The sequence below is a fragment of the Heptranchias perlo genome, unplaced genomic scaffold (assembly GCF_035084215.1).
Source record: "Heptranchias perlo isolate sHepPer1 unplaced genomic scaffold, sHepPer1.hap1 HAP1_SCAFFOLD_73, whole genome shotgun sequence".
Lineage (NCBI taxonomy): Eukaryota > Metazoa > Chordata > Chondrichthyes > Hexanchiformes > Hexanchidae > Heptranchias > Heptranchias perlo.
Window position 1 is genome coordinate 2,544,046 of NW_027139761.1, and position 25,293 is coordinate 2,569,338.

Sequence of the window (25,293 nt, forward strand, 5' to 3'; positions counted from 1 at the left end):
TTGGAAAGCGGCCTCTCACCCAATGTGTTAGAAAACCCTTTGATCACCATCAGAAACGGGCGGGCTTTTTACACAATGAGATTGGCTTTTAAAAATCAGAATACAGAGAACAAAATGGCAGTCTGTTTTTTGGAAAGAAGACGTGAGTGGATAGTAAAGCAAGAGAAGGCTGGGAATGGAGACAGGCGGAATGGAGAGGGCTTATTCTGTACATTATGTAAGACAACCCACCAAAGTGGGATAGTTTGGTCTATTCTTTATTTTGCATTGTTCCATGAAGTTGTATCGATTGAGCTAAAGGGCTCTGAACATCCTCGTTGCTCTGTATGCTTCACCTTGCTTTGGAGTAAAACAGTTTACAATTCGAACCAACCAAATCACACGATTACTCAGCTCATATCGTGGTTGGGTTCTATTGTTACTCCCATGGGTTCTGGTATCGTACAAGTAGATATCGAACAGTGTGAGTCAACACCCATCAAAGTGAAACATTCGGCCCACTGATGGCACTGAGCCTGGGAAGGATCTACCAATGGCCCGAATCTGCTGCATGGATTGAAAAAACCAAATGACACCGGCATTACAAGTTTGAAGCATTCCATGACTAAATTATCAGAGAGCTTCTATTTTCAATAAATTACCAATCCTGATATATCTGATTTATGCGGCATCACAGCGCACATAACTCAGCATTCCTGCATTGCGGCTCTTCCACGGCTCACATTTCAGAATGAGTTGTGAGATTCCTATTTGTGTTGCTATGGGAATTCATTCAAACACTGAGTCAATCAAACCAAAATGGTCTCAGTTTGGATTCATCGGCTGTTTGTGCTCAAGTACATGATCTCAGCTCGGTCCATAACCAGTAGGTCCGCGTCGACTAGACAAGGGAAAATGAGCCGGGTCTCTGTTCCTGGTCCAGAGACTCCTGATCTAAAAGTGCGCTTACATACATGTTGCATGGAGATAGGATGGGGATTCATTATGATGCCCCCCATGACTGAATGGCTTGCCGTCAGTTCCTGTGATCAGACATGAAGCAGTAATGAGACACTAGGAAGTTGAATAATCCCACAGTGTGTGGCAAAACTGAACCATAGTGAATCAGGATCCAGTTTATACACCGCCCGATTTACCTTTCCGAAACTGACCCATAGTGAATCAGGATCCAATTAATACACCGCCCGATTTACCTTTCCGAAACTGACCCATAGTGAATCATGAGCCCAATTGATACACCGCCCGATTTCCTTTTCCAAAACTGACCCATAGTGAATCAGGATCCAATAAATACACCGCCCGATTTACCTTTCCGAAACTGACCCATAGTGAATCAGGATCCAATTTATACACCGCCCGATTTCCTTTTCCAAAACTGACCCATAGTGAATCAGGATCCAATTCATACACCGCCCAATTTACCTTTCTGAAACTGACTCATAGTGAATCACGAGCCCAATTTTTCAAAGCCCAATTTTCCTTTCTGAAACTGACCCATAGTGAGTCAGGCGCCCAATATATACACTGCCCGATTTGCCATTCCAACTGAATTTAATGGAAAAGAGAGCCAAAGCAAGATACAAGGGCTTGGAATGTTGTTGTGGGATAATAGGTACAAATGCCTTCAGCCTTCCTCTTCATTTCACCTCCCTGTTATTTTAGGAGAAGCATTTCTTACTCGTTTCTCTGTCCTTAAGAAGCAATCTGTCTCTTTATCTGTCCACTCAGACGCCTTGTCGCCCATCCGGCTATCTGTTGGGAGTTTTTGAGAGCATCAAGTCAGACAGAACCTCTAAGTTTTATTCCACTGTTCATTGCGTTTTGTAGGTACGTTGAAGAACATATACAGAAAACAGGAGTTGCAACAGAAACACAAGGATTTACCTTCGTCACCAGTGGCAAGAGAAGGGAATGCCTCACGGTGAGTAATTCCACAAATTAACCCCGAACTCCGACTCATTCTGTGCTCCTGATTGACTGTCTGAGAAGGAACTTCAGTAAACACGACAGCACCCTCGGTACAACACAGTGGGACTCTCAGCAAACACTAGAGTAGAGGATATCTACTCCCGCGCCAAAGTGTGAGGGCTCGGACATCCTCCCGCTCCCCAAACGCTCCGAATCGCTGGAAATCCCATGGGAATTCCAAAAGGGTGCGTAAACCCGGTGCGATGGGAACCTAAACCTTTATCGCAGTTTTATAACTAGGAGAGGAAACCATCCCTCAGACAGCATTACAGAGGGTTAGAAGTGATGCGTCAGTTGGCGAATCGGTAACATGAAGGCAGACACAGAGCATTGTCACTAGATGGGGGAGTTAGACGCTTTTGTTTTCACACAGAGGAATCACTCCGGTAGAGTTTCCTCCGTAACTTCGGAGAATACCCAGCAACAACAATTCGCATTTATATATCACCTCTCTCAACCCCTCCACTGCCTCTGATTTGTCACGCTGCTTCTCCGGATTGAGGACTGCAGGAAACAATCTGTCCTGGGATCTTTTAGTTGAATAAACTGTAATATCTTATAAAAGGGAATTGGGTTCGTATTTGAAATGGAAGAACATAAAAGCACGCAGGGCGGAAGTGGACCAATGGAATTACATTAAGCACCTCCAGTTGAAGAGACAACAGTGACACCGGTGTGATGGCTGAAAGACCTCGTACGTCGCTGCGTTTCCTATGCCTTTTTTCCAATCCAACACTGCAAGATAATTCATTCTATTGTGGTGACCTCTGAATAAGTAACCGCATTAAATGAATTAACTCTTATTTAATAAATATGTCAGCTCTTATCGACCTGTCATTTATGACCAATTGATTCATTTAATGACTAAGAAAGGGGAAGATATTTTCGCCTTGACAGCCTAGGCTTTAAGGATCAATTGAAAGGAAACTCAGGCGGGATCTGTTTGACGTGTGATCCTTCGCGCCCGATTTTCCTCTCTGCGCTACGTCCAGGCGAGGCTTAACGCTCAGGCAGTGCAGAGGAACATCTACTCCATGAGGCTCCTCACCCACGAACTGGCGCTTAAAATACCCAATCAGCTACTGCGCCATACAGACCAGGGAGCTCCATGGGTCAATCCCTACTCCGGACTGAGTTGGCTCCACAAAACCAGCAAGAATTCGGGATCCTACCAGGTGACCTTGACACTCATTGAGCAGGAAAAACTAATACATGGAACAGTGTTCTGGAGACACGTAGCATTATTCTGCATTTAATTGCTATTATCCTACCGTCGAATTTTATATGGAATCAGCGTGAGTCCATTTCATCTTTTACTTTATCCAAGAACGTTTGATGTTGACTCTTGGTCCAAAAGTAGTTTCCACTCTGCAGCAATGTACATTCAATGACTCATTTGACCTGTCAAACCCAGGACATCCACAGTGCCCTCTCTACCGCCACCTGCTGACCTCTCCTTCAAGGAACATTAAGTTAGTGCACTCCCTCCCCTCGAAAAGAAAGTGACGCTAATATCTATTTGATCACCACTTATGCTTTACAGTGGGTTTCACTCCAGTCCCCAACACTTGTGTTCTGTAGTAAACTGTATTTCAAATACTTTTATTCACGTCTATGTTTTTGGGAAGATTATCCAAAAGAGGGATGTCACCCGCTTAGTGCCAATGTGCTATTATACCTTGTGAGGCATCACCTTTATGGTGCCCCATCCAACGTCCGCAATCATGGATTTTCCAGCATAGCTGAATTGATAGGAAACCTGAACAGTGTATACCTGTCTAGCGCAAATGGATTTGGTTAGTCTGCTGTGATCACTGGTTGAGATGAGCAAACGTCGCACGGACCAGTGAGAGAAACTGGCGCGTTACTTGTATATCTCGTTATCACACTGTGAAATACTCGTCTAATAGGTGCTCTAAAATGAAAAAAATAAACAAGCTACGAGGATTGAGCGTTTTTTGCCTCTAATCTTTTTTAAAATTTTCACAGGGCTATGCTACACTCGACCTTTACCCGCACTTCCAAGCCCTCGAACAGATCGAAGGTAAATACACAGTGACTCTCAGAGTTAGAGACAACAGGAAGGGAAATGCTCACTTTGTCAGTCACCGTAATCCAATAAAGTTTCAACTGTTGAACTGTGAGCCTTCCACAAGCAGCATGCCTCCGAGAATAATCGATGATTCCTATATGTTACGAGGAGGGATTGGGAATTGAAAATAGGAGGTGACGTGTTAAAGCAACGCAGCATTAAACAGTGAGAACGTGCTCCATTGGCCGGGAAACCGTTCGAATACATCCTCGGGAGTTGATCGTCATTTTGTGTGGGCTGCGTCATGTTGGAAATTGTGGGTTGATAGGCAGGTTATCCAATTGCGCTTCCCAGAGTAAGTTTTGATATTGGTCTTTTGGCAGTGATGAAGAGATAAGCGAGTGAGAAAGAGAGATAGAGAGGAAGCAAGAGAGATAGTAAGAAGTGAGAGAGAGAAAGATAGAAGCAGACATATGAGACATATTTTCCATTAGAACAAAGAAGGTTAACAGACGATCTGATAGCGGCTCAGAATTATGAGGGGTTTTGAGAAGGAGAATCGAGAACATTGCCACTGATCGCTGAATCGATAACTAAAGGGAATAAGTTTCAAATTATCACCTAAATAGAGAGGTTAGGAGAGTTTTTTCATGCGGTTGGTTGTTGGAATATGGAAAGTCCTGCTGGTGGGGGACACAGATCCAGAATAGCTTTTAAAAGGGACGGGGATAAATAATTAACAAAGGAACAAAAAAATTAAAGATTACGGGGAAAAGGAAGAAATGGGATAATTCTGTCAGAGAGCTAGCACAAGAGCAATGCGCCGAATGGCCTCCTCCTGCTTTGTAAAATTCTGCAATTCTCTTTATTTGTTGTCAGGATGTATCTATTTCCACGTACATGGGATGCTGAGGATTTTATTTGTAGTTTAACCTTTATTATGTTAGTGTTCATGAGACAAGTAATACAAAGGCATTGGAAGGCTTGGAGCACGCATCAAAAAGGTTGGTTTGAATAAAAGAGCCGATTGTGTCAGCCGTAGCTCAGTGGTAGCATTCTCACCTGAGTCAGAATACAGGAGGTTAAAGGTTTCCAGAACTCGAGCACATATTCCAGGCTGACATTTCAGTGCAGTATTCAGGGAGGTGCCATATTTTGAATGGTTAAAGCGAGGGAGAGAAAAAACAGGGAAATACAGGCCAGTTAGCCTAACTTCAGTAGTGGGGAAAATGCTAGAGTCTATTATCAAAGATGTGATAACAGAACACTTGGAGCGCATTAACGGGATTGGACAAAGTCAGAATGGATTTAAAAATGGTAATCAGGCTTAACAAATCTACTGGAGTTTTTTGAGGAGGTAACTAGTAGAATAATTCGGGGAGAACCAGTGGATATGGTGTATTTGGATTTTCAGAAGGCTTTTGATAAGGTCCCACACAAGAGGTTAGTGTGCAAAATTTAAGCACATGGGATTGGGATTGAATGGATTGAGAATTGGTTGACAGACAGGAAACAGAGAGTAGGAATAAACGGGTCTTTTTGCGGGTGGCAGGCACTGACTGGTGGGTACCGCAGGGATCAGTGCTTGGGCCCCAGCCATTCACAATATATATCAATGATTTGGATGAGGAACTAAATGTAACATTTCCAAGTTTGCAGACGACACAAAACTGGGGTGGAATGTGAGATGTGAGGAGGATGCAAAGAGGCTCGAATTTGATTTAGACAAGTTGAGTGAGTGGGCAGGAACATGGCAGATGCAGTACAACGTGGATAAATGTGTTTGTTGTAAAAACAGAAAAGCAGATTTTTATCTGAATGGTGATAGATTGGGAAAAGGGAAGGTGCAACGAGACCTGGGTGTCCTTGTACACCAGTCGCTGAAAGCGAGCATTCAGGTGCAGCAAGCAGTTGGAAAGGCGAATGGTATGTTGGTCTTCATTGCAAGAGGATTTGAGTACAGGAACAGGGATGTCCTACTGCACTTATACAGGGCCTTTTTGAGACCACATCTGGAGTATTGTGTGCAGTTTCGGTCTCCTTATCTGAGGAAGGATTTCCTTGCCATGGATGGAATGCAACGAAGGTTTACCAGACTGATTCCTGGGATGGCAGGACTGACGTGTGGGGAGAGTTTGGGTCGACTATGCCTATATTCACTAGAGTTTAGAAGAATGAGAGGTGATCTCATCGAAACATATAAAATTCTAACAGGACTAAACAGACTAGATGCAGGGAGGATGTTCCCGATGGCTGGGGAGTCCAGAACCAGGGGTCACAGTTTCAGGATACGGAGTATGCCATTTAGAACCGAGATGAGGAGAAATTTCTTCACTCAGAGGGTGGTGAACCTGTGCAGTTCTCTACCACAGAAGGCACTGGAGGCCAATTCATTAGATGTATTCAAGAAGGAGATAGATATATTTCTTAATGCTAAAGGGATCAAGGGATATGGGGTAAAAGCGATAACGGGATACTGAGCTAAACGATCAGCCATGATCTTTTTGAATGGCCGAGCAGGCCCGAAGGGCCGAATGGCCTACTCTTGCTCCTATTTTCTATGTTTCTATGTTTCTATATTGCTCCCTCAACCAACACCAACAACACAGATTATCTGGTCATTTATCTCATTGCTTTTTTTCATTCGCTAATGGGATGTGGGCGTCGCTGGCGAGGCCGGCATTTATTACCCATCCCTAATTGCCCTTGGGAAGGACCTTGCTGTGCATAATGACTGATCCTTCTTGGCCGTGAAACACTTTGGGACACTGTGAGGAAGTGAATGGCTTTCTATAAATGGGAGTTATTTCTATGTATCAACTATTAAACCGACCACTAGCTGTCTCTTCCTGAAGGTTTTTCTGTTCTCCCCATCGATACACGTGGATCTCCTCGTTCTGATGAAGTATCCCAGCTGAAACCTTAACCTCCCTTTTCTATTCTAAACGGTGACTGATCTGCTCGGTATTTCCGCTGTTTTCTGTTTTCCATTTAACCACCCAATCTGTTGATGTTTCTCTTTTATTCTCTGGTGATGCGAATTTCGCCGTCTCTAAAAATTTCACAGCAGAACATCGTTTTCAAGGATACATGTTTTGAGATTAGTGATTGGAATTTTTTTACTTGCAATTATTTTGATTTGAACCAGGATTGTGATCCTACAACACACAAGAGATTATTCCACAAGACAGGAAGGGATGGAAATAGAAGGGAGGTTTCTGTAGGAGATTGAAAACTGTCCGCTCTAAAGAAAGCAAAGCACGGTTGTGATGGGATATTTGTGGACAAGGTGAGAGTTCACTAGCGGGTGTTACATAGCTCAGTGCCAGTACAATTTCTGTTTACGGGCCATGGAATAATTATGAATGGGAGTCAGATAGGTCTGAGTTTGACGATGATGCCAAATCTGATGGAGTGGTGTGAAATAGCAGAGACAAGACAAACCAAATAAAATGGGTCTGTGTGGGTTGGGAAGGTGGGCTGAAGAATGACAAATGGCATTTAATGTGGGCAGTTTCAAGGTAATGAAAGCGGAAAAGTGAAATGAATAGTGGGGATTTGGACTAAATGGTGAATAAAGAACCGGGATTGAAATTAAATGGGAAATCAGCAAGTGAAATATAAACTAAATGGGGAATAAAACGGGAATAGAAATTAAATTGGGAATAAACAGGGGGAATAGAAGTTAAATTGGAAATTAACAGGGAGATTAGGAACTAAGTGGGGAATACACGGGGAATAGAAACTAAATGGGAAATAAACAGGGGAATAGAAACTAAATGGGAAATAAACGAGGAATATAAACTAAATGGAGAACAAACAAGGGAATAGAAACTAAATGGATAATACACTGGGAACAGAAACTAAATGGGGAACAAGCAGGGGAATAGAAAGTAAATGGGGAATAAACGGGGAATAGAAATTAAATGGGCTATAAACAGAAGGAATAGAAATTAAACGTGGAATATACAGGGAGAATGGAAATTATATCGGGAATATACAGGGAGGATAGAGACTAAATGGGGAATATACAGGGAGGATAGAGACTAAATGGGGAATATACAGGGAGAATAGAAATTAAATGGGGAATATACAGGGAGAATGGAAACTAAACGGGGAATATACAGGGAGAATAGAAACTAAATGGGGAATATACAGGGAGAATAGAATCTAAATGGGGAATATACAAGGAGAATAGAAATTAAATGGGGAATATACAGGGAGAATGGAAACTAAACGTGGAATATACAGGGAGAATAGAAATTAAATGGGGAATATACAAGGACAATATAAACTAAATGGCGAATATACAAGGAGAATAGAAATTAAATTGGGAATATACAGGGAGAATAGAAATTAAATGGCGAATATACAGGGAGAATAGAAACTAAATGGGGAATACACAGGGAGAATAGAAACTAAATCGTTAATATACAAGGAGAACAGAAACTAAATGGGGAATATACAGTGACAATAGAAACTAAATGGGGAATATGCAGGGAGAATAGAAATTAAATGGGGAATATACAAGGAGAATAGAAACTAAATGTGGAATATACAGGGAGAATAGAAACTAAATGGGCAATATACAGGGAAAATAGAAACTAAATGGGAGATAAACGGGGAATAAAAGTTAAATGGTGAATAAATAGGGGGATTAGAAAGTAAATGGGAAATACACAAGGGAATAGAAACTAAATGGGGAATAAACAAGGGGAATAAAAACCAAATGAAATATAAATAGCGAGAATAGAAACTAGTAGAATCGAAACTTAGAGCAATTTGCAAAGCAGAGAATTAGAGTTGGGTGGAGCATGGACGTTTCTGTGCAATGAAGGTTGAGGAGCTGGGTGATAGGAAACTGAGGTACTACAGCACCGCCACTGACAGAAGATGCAATTACAGTGTGATGTTTACAAAGACAGTTTCTGTTATGAAAATGAATATCGGAATTTATAATGCAGAAAAAGTTGACAAAAATGTGTGACAGAAACCTGACTTGGGGAAAAAATTCAGGCAGGAACTGTGTACAGACATGAGAATTATTTTTCCTATATTTATATAATATAGCTAGCCCTTATTTTCTATGCAGGATATTATAGTGGGATCACTTTTGATTTAAAACAATCTAATATAAAAGGAGTCTGATCTACAACGAAAGCATTTCGCAATTTAAAAGACATGAAATGAAAGTCCCATTCCGGCAGCTGAACCTTTACTTCTGCTTCTGCTCACTGCTCGTTCTGTGCTCCCACAGGAATAGCAGACTACTTGGCCACCGAGATCAGCAGCTCCAAACAGAAGAAGTTTAGCCTGGTGACCTTTATCGATACCCCAGGGCTTGTGGATGGAGATATGACCTATGAATTTGATGTGGATAAAGCGCTGATCTGGATGGGTAAGAGATCAACCCGCACCGTGAGACACACATCAGTGCTCCACTATCACTTGGAAATTGCCGTCAGCACATTTTAATATTCAGATGTGGCAGATTGCTATAATTTTGTTTTATATTCATTCTTGGGATCTGGGCGTCGCTGGGAACCTTGGCATTTATCGCCAATCCCTCGTTGCCCTGAGAAGGTGATAGGGGATGTTGTTCTTGAACTGCTGATTCCTTTCCTTTGACTGAGTGGCTTGCTAGCTTGCTAGGCTACTTCAGAGGGGAGTTGTTAACCATGTTGTTGTGGGGCTGGAGTCACATATATGCTAGACAGAGTAAGGATGGCAGTTTCCCTTCCCGAAAAGACCATTAATAAACCAATTATTTTTTTAAATGAAAATCCGACAGCTTCATGGTCACGTTTACTGATAACAACGTTTTATTTCCAGATTATACTTTATCTCGCGTATTAGCATAGGCCTCTGGATTACTAGTTCAGTCACAGACTCAACATTAGCGTACCGTCGATTACTAGTCCAGTAACATAACCACTGCATTTCTGTGTCCTGTATTACTAGCTCTATAACATAACCAGTACATTATCGTACCCTGGATTACTAGTCTTGTAACATAACCACTACACTATCGTGTACTGGATTATTAGCCCCGTAACATATCCACTACACTACCGTATCTAATCCAAGATATCGGGAAATCAGGTGCCAAAGGAAACAGGGAGACCTGAGGGAGACCTGGGAGCTGTTCAAAAATGAGCAAGGGATTCTCTTGCTCTAAATTATTACCTTGCATCAGTTTTTAGAAATTAATCTAAGTTCAGATCTAAGTACAGCCTTCGGAGCCATGGTTTTAGGGTTCAGAAACTGAATGAAGGCTTGGTTGAAAAACTGAATTAAATTCGCTGTTTAAATGTGGAAAGAAAAGTGATAGGTTTAAGGAAAGAGTTTGAGCGAGTGAGAATGAAGTTGGTGATAGGACTGAGGAAGTGGAATGCACAGATAGTCAAAGTCAGAGGGCAGAAGTGTGTGGAGTAAAAGTGAATGGTATGGGAGGGGAAGTGAAGGATATGGGAGGGGAAGTGAAGGATATGGGAGGGGAAGTGAAGGATATGGGAGGGGAAGTGAAGGATATGGGAGGGGTGAAGGATAAGGGAGGGGTTGAAAGGTATGGGAGGGGATGAATGATTTGGGAGGATAAATGAACGGTATGGGAGGAAAAGTGAAGGATATGGGAGGGGGTGAACGGTATGGGTGGGGAAGTGAAGAGTATGGGAGGGGGTGGAGCTTTATAGAAGGGGAAGTAAAGGGATTGGGAGTTGAAGTGTGGGTTATGGGAGGGGCTGAAGTGAATGAAAGTGGAAGTGATGGATATGGGAGGGGAATTTATGAGTATGGAAGAAGAAGTGAAGTGTATGGGAGGAGGTGAATGCTATGGAAGGGGATGTGAAGAATATGGGAGGGGGTGAAGGGTGTGGAAGGGGAAGGTAAGAGAATGGGAGGGGGTGACGTGTATTGGAGGGGAAGTGAAGAGTATGGGAGGGGGTGAAGGGAATTGGAGGGGAAGTGAAGAGTGTGGGAGGGGGTGAAGGGAATTGGAGGGGAAGCGAAGAGTATGGGGGAATGTGAAGTGTATGGGAGGGGAAGTGAAGAGTATGGGAGGGGGTGAAGGGTATTGGAGGGGAAGCGAAGAGTATGGGGGAATGTGAAGTGTATGGGAGGGTGTGAAGAGTATGGGAGGGGAAGTGAAGAGTATGGGGGAATGTGAAGTCTATGGGAGGGGAAGTGAAGAGTATGGGAGGGGGTGAAGAGTATGGGAGGGTGTTAAGAGTATGGGAGGGGGTGAAGTATACGGAAGGGGAAGTGAATAGTACGTGGTGGGGGTGGAATTTGAGACTGGAGGAGGTTCCCGAAATAGGGTGGGGTAAGAGCTGCAAAGAGAACTGAAGGCTGCATGAGGGTTTTCAATTCAAGGAACCTGGAGAATAAGGATACAACGTAGGGAGTGAGGATGGGAGTGATGGGCGACCAGGACACAGTGTGACAGGATATGGGAGGCTGCGGAAGGAATTTAAAATGAATGTGTTAAACGAGTGTTGGCAGCGTTACATTTCATCATTTCAGGAATTGAAATTCCACTCAGGTAGAGTTTCAGTTTGCCTGTTGTACAATCAGATTCACTCTCCATTGTTCACATCCACTAAGAAAGTCCACACATGCTGGGGTAAAACCAACACCAATTACTGGTAAACGTCCCACTGATTGTTCACCCGGTGGTAAGGTTGTGTTGTCCTGCAGGGCCCTCTGAAATGAAGTAGGAGAAATACCGCCCACCAGCGACAGTCTACCCCATATCTTCCAATTAAAGAATGAGATGGCTGGTCACTCAGCGTATCCTAGAGTAGAACGGAACTTGCTTGGCTCAGGAATTAGATTTACTCAGTCTGTCGTAGAGTTTGGTTGAGTTCCAATCCAGAATTTCATGTGTAAAATGATCAATTGTTTCAATTATTCTGAGGATGAGGGCCGTACTACATTTGTCGACCATCCGTAGTTGCCCGAAGAAAGTGGATCTCTTTGAAGCAATTGTACAACTGGGTGTCTTTCTACATCACTGCAGATGACATTAAGTAACAATCACATAGTACGGGAGTGGAGTCACATATAGGGCAGACCGGGTTGGGCTGGCAGGTTCCTTTCTCCGAAGGGATGCGAGTGAATGTTAGTTGATGTTTTTTATGACAATCCAGCAGTTTTCATAGTCATTTTTCTGGTGCCTCAGTCCGACACCTTTCAGTGTACTTACCCACCCGGTGTGTTACGTCATTGTACATTATTAAGATACACTTTGGACATATTACTTCGAACGTGGAGATACCTCTTCGTGCATAATCGAAATTTTCAATTGTTTTCTGTCTGCAGGTGAGCAGGCCGATCTGATCTTTGTTTTCTTTGACCCGATGGGCCAGGCCCTGTGCAAGCGGACACTGAACGTGGTGGAAAAGCTCAACGAAAAACACGGCGATAGACTCAAGTTCTATCTGAGCAAAGCCGATGAAGCTGGTCTTGAGAGTGACAGACAGGTACAGACACAATTCATTTTATTGCATCCGAGAATCCCCTTCCTGGATGAATTTCCAAATTCTGAGATTTTATCACGGTGCTCTATGAAAAGAATGACCAATTAAGGACAATAAAAGGTAGATGCAATGTGGAATCCATGTGCACAATGAGATTCTGTATTCACACCGCCTTCAATTTGTCCTCGCACACATATAGTAAGGTACTCCATTTGAATGAGAGCGTTATGCCATTAAAAGTCCCAAGCCAACTCATTAATTAAATAAGAGGGTGTGCAAATGGATTCCCATTTAAAAGTCATATATTCTGTCCTTGTTTTTATATGCTACTTTGATTTCATATTGTTACTTATAATTAAGTAGCAAAGCTCACTGCAATTTGGGAAGTCGATTTTGTTGAAGCTTGTTGGACTTTCTCTGCTCAGGAGTGGGGAGACGTAAACCTGATTACGGTCCAGCGCCACCACACTGGCGGGATATAGTTACAGGATAGTTAAGTAGTTTCCATTATAAACGTGATAAAGGAATTCATAACAGGAAAAAGATTGACACGGAAATGTGACAACAGGATGTTAGGCGTTGTACACACGACGTACGCGCAGACATTAGATTTTAGTATACTGTAGGTAATAAAATGATTAACAGTTGACAATTGCAGTCTGTTGCAATAGCAGACAAAGTGCTCCATATTGCGAACTGTACTCCAATCCTGACTCTGTGCATCGGGTCTAGATTGACGACATCAGCAGCATCTGTCGAGTGGCACAAACACAAAGTAACGTAAAAGAGATCTGGGATCAGATTAACAGCACAGTAAATCCATTTAAAATAATGTTTTGATGGTACTAGAGGAATGTCGCGCAAAACAGATACCAGGCTGGACTCCATGTGTGGTCGGGTATTCAAAGGTTAGCACCCCAGATGTCGTGAGTTCAAAACCCACCACAGGAAAGTGTGAAATTTAATTCAATAAAATCTGATAATTTGTGGACTTGCACCAGAAGAAATGACCGAGAATGTTACTGAAGTTCAAGAGGACATATATGATCCCCAGGCAGGGTTCAGGGTTTGAAGAGGATAGCGGAATCGGCTAACATTCATTCCTGAACCAACAGCACAAATGGAGAGATTAACTAGTCATTTATCTCAATGCGGCGTTTGTCCTGAAATTCCAACATGTTTCCTAATGTCGTTCAGGAAAGGGAGCTTGCCACTACTACCTGGTGTGTTCCAACACATAACTCCAGTTCCACACGACGAGTTGAACCCTTACTGCTCCCAAGGTAACTAACGATGGGCAATAATTCCAGCTACGTCCCAAGAGCAAATTTAATAAAATGCTTGTAAGGGCAGTACAAAAACGTGAAAAGAGGGTGGGGAATTGATGTGATACAAGCTATTAATGCCACTTCGTTGCATTCGTGCTCCTTCTCCGGCAGTTTGATCATCCATTCATCCCTCCATCTCATCACAATAAAGCAGCAGATAATCTCATTCCCAGCAGGATCTAAAAGAGAAAAGTGAAAAACTATTTTGGATTCAGTGCCTAAATATCTAAAACAGTAAACTGTCTTCCCTTAATTCAGGTACGTACTGAGCTGCAGTGAATCTCCAGAGTCCTCTGCTGTGTTTCAGGTTTCAAGTGCAGTCTTTGTAAACCATATTAATTCAGATATAATTGATATTTTGCAGATCAACACTAACGTTACAAGATATATAAGAGGATGCAGCACTGATTGGCTTTCACCAGCTTCACACTGATTGCACAGATGGCTCCCATTTATTCCTAATGTAAATAGTAGCACACTCGCCTCTGAATCAGGAGGTCATAGGTTCATGCCCCATTCTATAATTTGGACCCATAATCTAGGCTGACACTGCAGTGCAGTGCTGGGGGAGTGCGGCACTGTCGGAGGTACCGCCTTTTGGATCAGAAGTTAAACTGACGCCTCGCCCGCCTGTTCAGGTGGATGTAACAGATCCCCTGGCACTATTTGAAGAAGAGGGAAATGTTGGCCAACATTAATTCCTTAACCAGAACGACGATAAGACAAAATAACTGTCATTTTTCTCAATACTGTTTACAGGACCTTGCTGTGCGCAAATACTCCACCGCATTAGCCTGTAAAATAAAAGTGACTGTACATTAGATATGTTTCATTGGTTGTGAAGCACATTGGGCATTTTGATGATAGGAAAAGCTCTATAAAAATGGCAATTCTTTATTTCTAATCCAATGTTGTTTCCTAAAGGCCGGACGTGTGCTCAAATTTACAGTGGGATATGTTTGTGTTCTTCTTCAGAGAGTGATGATGCAGATAGTACAAGAGCTGTGCAAGAGACCCGGGCTGAACAAGTGTGGCTTTGATATGCCGACCATCTACATCCCAGATCCAAATAGGGTAGGGCCGTCTTTTAGGAATGTTAATCAGAAATATACTGACCTAACAGACGCAACGGTCTATGAAGGTTAACCGTGTGTTTGCAATGTGCATGCTGGATAAGAAACTGATTGCAATCTCGTAGGCAGAGGTAGGGGTTGATCCACATAAAGCCAGATCACAATTTCAGTCCTGTAGGGCACGATGTTGGTTGACTGCTGTAAACCAAATTCATAAATGATTTGAAAGAGAGACCTGATGGAGTGTTAACAAGGTTCCATATCACACATTTGCGCGTGGGAGTTGGGAATTTAAATCATTTTCCTTTAGTTATTCTCTACATGGAGGTAGTGCTGCCTAGGTCGTATTCATTGTCCCTCCCAAGCTAACCTGAAAGGTGATGGTGGGCCATCTCTTTGATTCTTTGAAGTCTTGTGATACTGGTGCTCCCAAGATGGCTTCAGGTGAGCCATTACGGGATACTGACCCAATAAGATGAAGGAATCGTGATGTAGGTCCCTGTGAGCCTGATGTGTGACATGAACGGGAACTTGGAGGTGATGGAGTTCCCATGATTTTGCTGTGCTTGTCCTTCTTGGTGGTAGAGTTCGCAGAGGAGAAACGTGTTGATGAAGTTCCTGGTTGAGTTGCTGCAATACATCCTGCAGATCATAAAGTAGCCGCATTGTGCCGAAAGTGGAGGGGTGGGTATTAGGTCGAATACAGGCCGATTGAGGGGTTGGGTCCCGTTGTCGCGGATATTCTTGATTTTGGATAAGTGTGGGGTGAGGCATTTGGGCCTGGGAAACTCCAGAGATGTGCATACAATGCAAGATTACGTGAACGGTTAAGAAGTTGGGAGGAAACGTGGGGATCGTAACTAATAAATCATTGAACGTCCAAAAGCAGTGTTGCAAGGACATTGTGAAGGTAAATAGAGATTTAGGTTATATTGCTACAACAGTGCAATATAGAACTAAGGACACTATACCGAGACATTGATACCTGGAATATTGTGCCCAGTTTTTTTCGCCACACATGGTGAGGGATGTCGAGGCCGGGAGAAGTTACAGAGGAGAGCGATAAAAGCAATACCCATTCTTGGGCTTCTTTTTTATTGGGGTAGGCTAGATAAGTTTGAGAGACTTTCATAAGAGGAATGTTAGCTCGGTAGAGATACAACTGAGGGTATTAAAACGATGAAGAGATTCAATTCTGCTCAGTTGTATGGATCGTGAGTATAAAAAACGTCAGCAAAGTGTTTATTTTAGATATTCGGGCTCAGAGTTCTCAACCCCTGGAGTATTTACGGGGTCGCATTGATTGTTGTGGTATCCTGGAGCTTTCCTTGATTACCTTAGAGGGTCAGAGAAGAATTTCACTGAGTTTTCCGAAATTGATATCAGTTCTTTTTCTGTGTTTTGCCTTTCCCAGGAGACTATGACTAGGAGGAGGTCGATATTGTCCGTTGGCTGCAATGTGTCTGTGGGGTGGGCTTTATCAATCTAAGGACCTTTAAACAACTTTTAGGTATATTCGTATGTGTATCCTAATTGAGAATGTCAAATAACTCCGCTTTTATTGAAAAGCCTAGGCGAGGGCACAAGGATTATACGGAGGTTGAAAAGAGCGGTAGAGCAGAATAAGGAATGGTCAAACATCGTCAAATTTGGGTTTGAAAAAACAGTGGATACTGGGACGAAAGGGATGGTCATGTCGGCCGGGAACCTTTGTATTCTGGCGTCCATAGAAAGATTGGGGTAATTTTAAATTTGAGCGTTAGTGTAGAACGGGCGATGACTGATCGGCAGCTCGTTGCACAACTCTCCTGACTTTCCTTTCCATGGCAGCCATCCAATATCTAACCAATGTCGCCATTTTCACACAATTGCCAAAAGTTCAAATTACCCCCATTCAGTTAGAGTAGAAAACAATGCCATTAATCATCAGTTCAATACAGTCAGGAGGAAGGGAGCTCGCCGAATTATCAGTTCAATCATCAACGTGGATAAGAGAATGCTCAGAGTAGCTTTGGGTATGAGATGCCACTAATGAATCAGTTGATTCTCTTATGTCCATTGGATTGGCAGCCAGCACGTTGTGTGAATCAGATCCAAGAGGTGTGCACGACAATAGAAAAGGCGATAAACCAGAGAGTTCAGAACACGCTGAACCAGCTGGAGAAGGACTGCGAGCTGATCATCCACTCAAGCAGGTGCAAACTCGAAGAGAGCAGGTGAGGCTTTAGTGTGTGTTGTGTTCAGGACAATTGCAGTAAGACTGGGGAAACAATGATGGGGATAAACAACATTGTCAGGAACAGTTACAAAAAAATGATATTATAATTGAGGACGGCATGGGGTTCTTTATCATGTTCGGAAAGTTGGGTTTGTTTTCTTCAGAAAATATGATACTTCAAGGTGATTTAATCGAAGATTTCAAGTTTATGTGGGGAGGTGACAGAGATTATTGTGAACTGTTCATATACCAAGGCACACGAGGTAGAATCGGGGAATTAGGAGCAAGAAGAGCAATCGGATGACACTTTTTATCCAAAATGTACTGAGAACGTAACTCAGTTACCAAAGAAGAGAATTGAAGCATGGAGGACGTAAAACCTGGAGTCAGGTTTGAGTTATGTGTAAGTGGATGTACAAAGCTTTCAAAACAAAATTGGACTTTGAAGCATTAATAACTATGGAGGGATTGGATGTAAATGTTACGCGAGCATATCTTAGATTTGGACCGGACAGATTGCTGAATATTCCAGGTTTCGCCCCTGACTCACCCATCTACTGCTTAAATCTTCATCAGTGCTTTTCTTACCTCCAGGTTCGACGATTCGAACGCTCTCCTGGCCGGTCTCTGATCTTCCACAGTCTATGCACTTCAGCTCATGCAAAACGCTGCTGCCCATATCCTAACTCGTAACAAGTTCCGTTGACGCATTATACCTGTGCTCGCTCCCGGTCCAGCAATACTTCGATTTTAATATTATCATCCTCATGTTCAAATCCCTCCATGGCCTCGCTCATCCTTATCTCTGTAACCTCGTTCAGCGCTATAACCCCCCGAGATCTCTGTGTTCCTCCTTCTGGCCCCTTTTTTTTATTCGTTCATGGGATGTGGGCGTCGCTGGCGAGGCCGGCATTTATTGCCCATCCCTAATTGCCCTTGAGAAGGTGGTGGTGAGCCGCCTTCTTGAATCGCTGCAGTCCGTGTGGTGAAGGTTCTCCCACAGTGCTGTTAGGAAGGGAGTTCCAGGATTTTGACCCAGCGACGATGAAGGAACGGCGATATATTTCCAAGTAGGGATGGTGTGTGACTTGGAGGGGAACGTCCAGGTGGTGTTGTTCCCATGTGCCTGCTGCTCTTGTCCTTCTAGGTAGTAGAGGTCGTGGGTTTGGGAGGTGCTGTCGAAGAAGCCTTGGCGAGTTGCTGCATCGCATCCTGTGGATGGTACACACTGCAGCCACGGTGCGCAGGTGGTGAAGGGAGTGAATGCTTCGGGTGGTGGATGGGGTGCCAATCAAGCAGGCTGCTTTGTCCTGGGTGGTGTCGAGCTTCTTGAGTGTTGTTGGAGCTGCACTCATCCAGGCAAGTGGAGAGTATTCCATCACACTCCTGACTTGTGCCTTGTTAATGGTGGAAAGGCTTTGGGGAGTGAGGAGGTGAGTCACTCTCCGCAGAATACCCAGCCTTTGGCATGCTCTTGTGGTCACAGTGTTTATATGGCTGGTCCAGTTAAGTTTCTGGTCAATGGTGACCCCTGGGATGTTGATGGTGGGGGATTCAGCGATGGTAATGCCGTTGAATGTCAAGGGGACGTGGTTAGACTCTCTCTTGTTGGAGATGGTCATTGCCTGGCACTTTCCTGGCGTGAATGTTACTTGCCACTTTTGCGCATCTCCCACCTCCTTCGCCGCACCATTGTCGGCCGTGTCTTCAGCTGTGAAGATCCTAAGCTCTGGAATTCCCTCCCTAATCCTCGCCGCCTCTCCACCTCTCTCTTCCTTTAAGCCACTCCTTAAAAGCTACCACTTTTGATCAGCTATCCTAATATTTCCTTCTTTGGCTCGTTGCCAATTTTCGTCTGATTACGCTCCTGTGCAGCGCCCTGGGACATTTTACTGGGTTAAAGGCGCTATATGGTTAAAGTTTGAGAAATGGAGGGGGAAAGGTGGTGGTGAGGCAGTGCTAGCGAACGATTCTGTAATAACGATAGAACGTAGTGATATCCTAGACGATGCAATGAGACAGAATTTAAGTGGATAAATTTAAGGAATATGAAGGGCTATGGTACAATTCTCGATGTGAATTACAAAACATCAAACCTATGAGATAGAGGGGGGGAACAGCAACCAGTTCAGAGCGATAATGTAATAACAACCAGTCATTAATATTGGGACGTTTTAGCAATCCCAAGGTAGACGGGAATAAACGTAATACACCTGGTCAAAGTAGAGAAAACTTCTTGGAACTGCAGCAACAGATCAATAAAAATGGATCTGTCCAAAACTACCTGAGCAAGAAAGTTGACAAAAGGGTAAATCGGTCAGCAGTGAGAATATTGAAATATGAGGTAGAGAGTTCAAATAAATACATTACTAAAAGGAGAAAGGGGTGCATCAAGATAGGGAGTAATTTTACCGTGAGCATTAGTGTAAACTGGTGAGTTTGTTTCGGCCGCCTGTTTTACGCCCCGCCCTATTTCCATTCCTATTGAAGTCAATCGGGAGAGATGGAAAACGGGCGGTCGCTTCGTTAGCCCCCATTTTGCACTATTGGCCAAAATTAAAATTATCCCCCATTAAAAGTCAACTGAAACTTAAAACAGAGACATCCAATAAAGTTTGGGCTAACGATATTAAAAATAAGGAATTATAGAAAGGCTAGTGTGGGATTTTAAAGGGAGATTGGAAAGGCGAAAATGGAATATTACAAAAAGGATAGCAGATAATTGGAACGCAAATAGTAAGGGGTTTTATGTATATATAAAGTATAAACAAATAGTTAGAGAGGGTAGGACTGCTAAGTAATTAAGAATTCAGGGTGGGTGTGGCGTTGGATAATTTTAACTCTGGCGATGGCGTAAAATGAACGATATTGAATTTGCCGTCTATTAAACACCAGGAAGTCAATGAAAGGCAAAATCGCGCGGGGAATATAATGGGCGGAAAATTCGTTTCCACCTGTTTTGTATCCCTGCCCATGTCCAATTCCACTTCCATTGAGTGTAAATGAGATGAAGGTGTAGTATGGGCAGATGAACTCAGATATTAAGAAATGTTCCAGTTTCGGATCACTGGTGTTGATTTCTGCTGTCATGCGGTGCTAAGTGACCATTATTACAGTAATTTGGTGGAGGTTAGGAAGCTGTTTGCCGCCAGTTACTTAAGACAGTGATTGCAGCTTTCATTTCAGCGAACAAGCATCTAAGAACAGGTCAGCCTGGATCAAGCGAATGTTCTTCAGCTCCTTGGCATACCTCGTACCACTCTCACTGCTGACAAGTTTCATCATTTCCAACACATCAAGAGAAAGCCTCAACGATATTATGGGAGAGGACATGGCCAACATTTCGCAGATCTGGGCGGTATGGCTCTCTTTTAATATCCTGAGTATAAACAGTCAGAGTCCGTCAGTGCTAGCGGCCTATCTGTTTGATGGGACAGTGTGGAAGGTGCACTACCCTTTACCTGACCAGTGTTGTACCTGTCCTCTGACTGTTTGATGGGACAATATAGGAGCTTTACTTTATAGCTAATATGTGCTGCACCTGTCCTCTCAGTATTTGATGGGACAGTGTAGAGGGAGTTTTACTCTCTATCTAACCTTGGACTGTTTGATGGGACAGTGTGGAGGTCGCTTTACTCTGTACCTAACCCGTACTGTACCTACCCTGGGAGTGTTTGATGGGACAGTGAAGAGGGAGCTTAACTCTGAATTTAACGGTGCTGTACTTGCCCAGGGTGTGCTTGATAGGACAGTTTAGAGGGAGATTTACTCTGTATCTAACCCGTACTGTACCTGTCCTGGGACTTTTAGATGGCACACTGGAGATGGAGCTTTACTCTGTATGCAACCCGGTCAATATACTTTTTTTTTATTCTCTTCTGGCTAGTCGTGCGTATCTACAACCTGGAACTGGCTAACTGGGGACAGCTATCTTCTGGCCCTGATCCTGCTGATTGGATTCACGTTCGTTTCGCTGTTCCTTTCAAAATCCTACTCCAGGTAATATGAACATTATTCTTACTCCTGACTCCTGACAACTGTTACACACTTAGGAATGAGATTTCCACCCTGTGAGAAACATACCGTGTCACTCAAACATAAACTATGTAAGCTAGGAGAGAAAAACAGAAATAGAAAGACAGGTATAGAATCAGAGACACTCAGAGAGAGATGGGGAGTCAGAGGCAGGGGTCGAAACAGAAAGACAGAAAAGACACAGAGAAAGATAAAGAGATATATTTAAAGAGACCGAAGGAGACAGAGACATCCTTCATGACCTCTCAACATCTGACCAACAAGGTTAAGTCTGAACACTTTCTAGTCTCATTTGCCGTACTCACCCCTGATCCGCTGTCAACATTCCCATTCTCACCATCCATCCATGAGGAAAAAGAAACTCTTGACTAGTTTCCTCACAAACTTCCTGACAATTTTCCGACTCCCTCGCCTTTAGATTAACATCTCCCCTCTCCAAATTCTGCCTTGCTCCGTACATCAGTTGTTCTCACAAGTCGAACCTTCGCTCCTCATGCTACAGAGGGGCAGATTTCTGTGTATCCTTGCTAACAACTCGGCCACTCATCACTTTTCAGATATGGCATCCAGATACACTGTACAGTTCATATGTAACTCTATATACACTGTACAGATTATGGGTAACTCTATATACACTTTCCAGTTGATGGGTAAATCTATTTACACTCTACAGTTCCTGGGTAACTCTATACACATTGTACACTTTATGGGTAAATCTATAAACACTACTCCTTTGGCTAACTCTGTACATTGTGCACTTAAGGGGTAACTCTATACGTACTGTACAGTTTATGGGTAACACTATACATACTGTAGAGTTTATGGGTAACTATATATACATTGTACTATTGATGGGTTACTCTACATACACGATACAGTTTATGGGTAACTCTATATGTATTGTACAGTTCATGGGTAACTTTATAAACACTGTACCGTTTATGGGTATATCTATATATACTCTGTACAGTTGATGGGCAACTCTACATACACTGTACAGTTTATGGGTAAGCTTATGATATATTCATTGTGAAGTTTAGAGATCACCCCCAGGTATATATATTTTACAGTTTAAGGTTGCTTCTAAGTAAATACATTGCAGCGTTTGGAGATTATATTATGGCATAACTGTATACAGTTTAATGCTCAGTATAAGAATTTACATTGTACGCTTTATGGATCATTCTACCATATGTACATTGGACAGGTTAAGATTCACAGTGCGGTAAAACATTCTACATTTTAAGTGTCGTTTTATGTAAATGCAAAACACAGTTTAAGGATCACTCAAAGGTATATATATTTAACGTTTAAGGGTCACTGTAAGTATAAGAGACTGTTAGCTAAGATAGAAGCTCATGCAATCGAGGGAAAAGTACGGACTTGGTTAGGAAGTTGGCTGAGCGAAAGGACACAGAGAGTAGGGATAATGGGAAGGTACTCACATTGGCAGGATGTGACTAGTGGAGTCCCGCAGGGATCTATCTTGGGGCCAAAATTATTCACAATATTTATTAACGACTTAGATTAAGGCATAGAAAGTCTCATATCTAAGTTTGCCGATGACACAAAGATTGGTGGCATTGTAAGCAGTGTAGATGAAAACATAAAATTACAAAGCGATATTGATAGATTAGGTGAATGGGCAAAACTGTGGCAAATGGAATTCAGTGTCGACAAATATGAGGTCATCCACTTTTGATCAAAAAAGTATGCAACAGGGTACTTTCTAAATGGTAAAAAGTTAAAAACAGTGGATGTCCAAAGGGACTTCGGGGTCGTGTACATAGATCATTGAAGTGTCATGAACAGGTGCAGAAAATAATCAAGAAGGCTAATGGAATGCTGGCCTTTATATCTGGAGGACTAGAGTACAAGGGGGCAGAAGTTATGCTGCAGCTATACAAAACCCTGGTTAGACCGCACCTGGAGTACTGTGAGCAATTCTGGGCACCGCACCTTCGGAAGGACATATTGGCCTTGGAGGGAGTGCAGCGTAGGTTTACTAGAATGATACCCGGACTTCAAGGGTTAAGTTACGAGGAGAGATTACACAAATTGTGGTTGTATTCTCTGGAGTTTCGAATGTTAAGGGGTGATCTGATCGAAGTTTATAAGATATTAAGGGGAACAGATAGGGTGGATAGAGAGAAACTATTTCCGCTGGTTGGGGATTCTAGGAGTAGGGTCACAGTCTAAAAATTAGAGCCAGACCTTTCAGGAGCGAGATTAGAAAACATTTCTACATACAATGATACTAGCTCAATTGCTAAATTTAAATGTGAGATGGATCGCTTTTTGGCAACCAAAGGTATTAAGGGATATGGGCCAAAGGCAGGTATATGGAGTTCGATCACAGATCAGCCATGATCTTATCAAATGGCGGAGCAAGCACGAGGGGTTGAATGGCCTACTCCTGTTCCTATGTACATTATACATTTTATTGGTCACTCTAAATATACATATTGTTGATTTTTAGAGGACAGTTGTCATAAACCGAACAGTTTTATGGGCCTCACCTGAAAGGAAAGCGTTTATACTCAGCCAGTGTGGTTCCGTTGGAAATAACCTCAGCTCCAAACCAGATGGCCTTTGTTGAAGTCCTATTGCTGAAGCCCATAATCTCAGCTGAGAAATTCGGGCCTTCAGTGAGAGCCATCGACCTGTCCCAGTGGATTCAGGTGGACGTTGAAGACCCCATGACCCTATTCGAAGATGACCAACGGGTTCTCCCGTCATTGCCAACATTGCACAGTCACCCAACACCACTGCAAACATACCAATTGGTGATTGTTATTTCTGGGATCTAATCACAAAAAAAATCTCACTTCTAATGTTCTGCCGAGAGATGGGATGTAAATGCAAGTATTTGCTTAAGGTGATTACACAAGATTATGAGACACAATATACCTCTGATGTTTTCTTAGGAAGAATTCTGTAGTTGCAGTTTGCACATGTTAAAAAAAGGTAGTTTACAATTGAGGAGAAATGGAAACTGCTCTTCCACAAATTGCATCTTGGGCTCTGCTGAATTGCTGTCTCTATTTTTCAGCACCAAAACTACCCTATCGAGGAAGGATAAAAAGAAACTAGAGGCAAAACTTGATTACGTCCAACGTGTTGTGGTTCAGAAAAAGGTAAAATTCATCTGTCTCCCCGCCCGTTAACTGGTTTTAAAACTCGATCAGCGTTTATTTGTACATCTACATTTGCATTGCATTGGCCTTTGCAGGTCCTGTATTTACCTTCTGTATGTACATCTCTGTATCTCGACAATGATTGCAACTAGGCAGTCCAGTGTTTGATATAAATTCACTACTGGATCTCCTTTATTAAAACGGAGGGCTCTCTTTTCCCTGTTGCAGACACAGCTCTATGAGATGTATCTCCATCAGTGCGTCTCCGAACAGGACATGAGCTAAAACTGATCAGCATTAGAACTTTGGAAAGAGCCTCCCTTGAGATAATAATATGGTGAGATTTCTAACGCTGCGTTCCCGTGACCACCTGTGACTAATTAAGCTTCCAGCAGGACTGAAGCAGCTACTTGCAGCTGCCTAGGACAACCTATGGAGCAAGTTCCCACATATCTACCTATCTGTTGTATGAGTTACACCCAGCCTTCCCTTAGTGTGCTTCTAATGCTCCATCCGACACACTCTTCCTCCTCCCTGTATCCCCATTGCTTTGGACTCATGAATCGTCGTACTGTCTCCAAGTTCCAATTCATTGGTCTCAGATACTGAAAACTGTGGGACTCTTTACCGCGTTCGTTCAATCCCTGCCTCCATCAATCTATATATGTAAAATAAAACATTGGCCTCATCCAATTACTACATCTTGATTCATGGTCTCATTTTCTCACCTTTTGATAGCTATGTAGTGTCTTGCTTTATATCGGTCAGAAATGTCATCTCAGGATACTCAGCAGATTACTTGGGCCTTGTGTTGCAAAACCCCCGTATCGACAGCTAAGCACATGTTTCAGTCACGTAATCTCAAACCCTGGGAATCATTCATCTCGGATTCCCTGGTCATTGTCCACACATTAATGTGGACCATTTGTTTTGTTGGTTCTGAAAGGAAGAACATTATTCTGATTAATTATAATTTCTCATTCAGTCGCCTAAACTCGCTGAATTAAATCGGGATTCAAACAGTC

General features: G+C 42.8%; 1 protein-coding gene across 3 annotated transcripts in view; it reads left to right on the plus strand.

Moving 5' to 3' along the window:
- LOC137318767 (uncharacterized) overlaps nt 1-24,967 on the plus strand; it is a 34,334-nt gene extending 9,367 nt beyond the window's left edge. The window contains exons 3-12 of one of the 3 annotated variants that reach the window (XM_067981417.1): nt 1,828-1,921; nt 3,958-4,012; nt 9,258-9,398; nt 12,320-12,480; nt 14,730-14,879; nt 16,949-17,094; nt 20,271-20,454; nt 20,983-21,095; nt 24,184-24,268; nt 24,497-24,967. In XM_067981417.1, the coding sequence (XP_067837518.1) occupies nt 1,828-1,921; nt 3,958-4,012; nt 9,258-9,398; nt 12,320-12,480; nt 14,730-14,879; nt 16,949-17,094; nt 20,271-20,454; nt 20,983-21,095; nt 24,184-24,268; nt 24,497-24,553 (1,186 nt within the window). In that variant the 3' untranslated portion in view covers nt 24,554-24,967. The remainder of the gene's footprint in view (nt 1-1,827; nt 1,922-3,957; nt 4,013-9,257; nt 9,399-12,319; nt 12,481-14,729; nt 14,880-16,948; nt 17,095-20,270; nt 20,455-20,982; nt 21,096-24,183; nt 24,269-24,496) is intronic. The other 2 variants (XM_067981418.1, XM_067981419.1) reach the window with 2 other exon arrangements.
- The last annotated feature ends 326 nt before the right edge of the window (nt 24,968-25,293 follow it).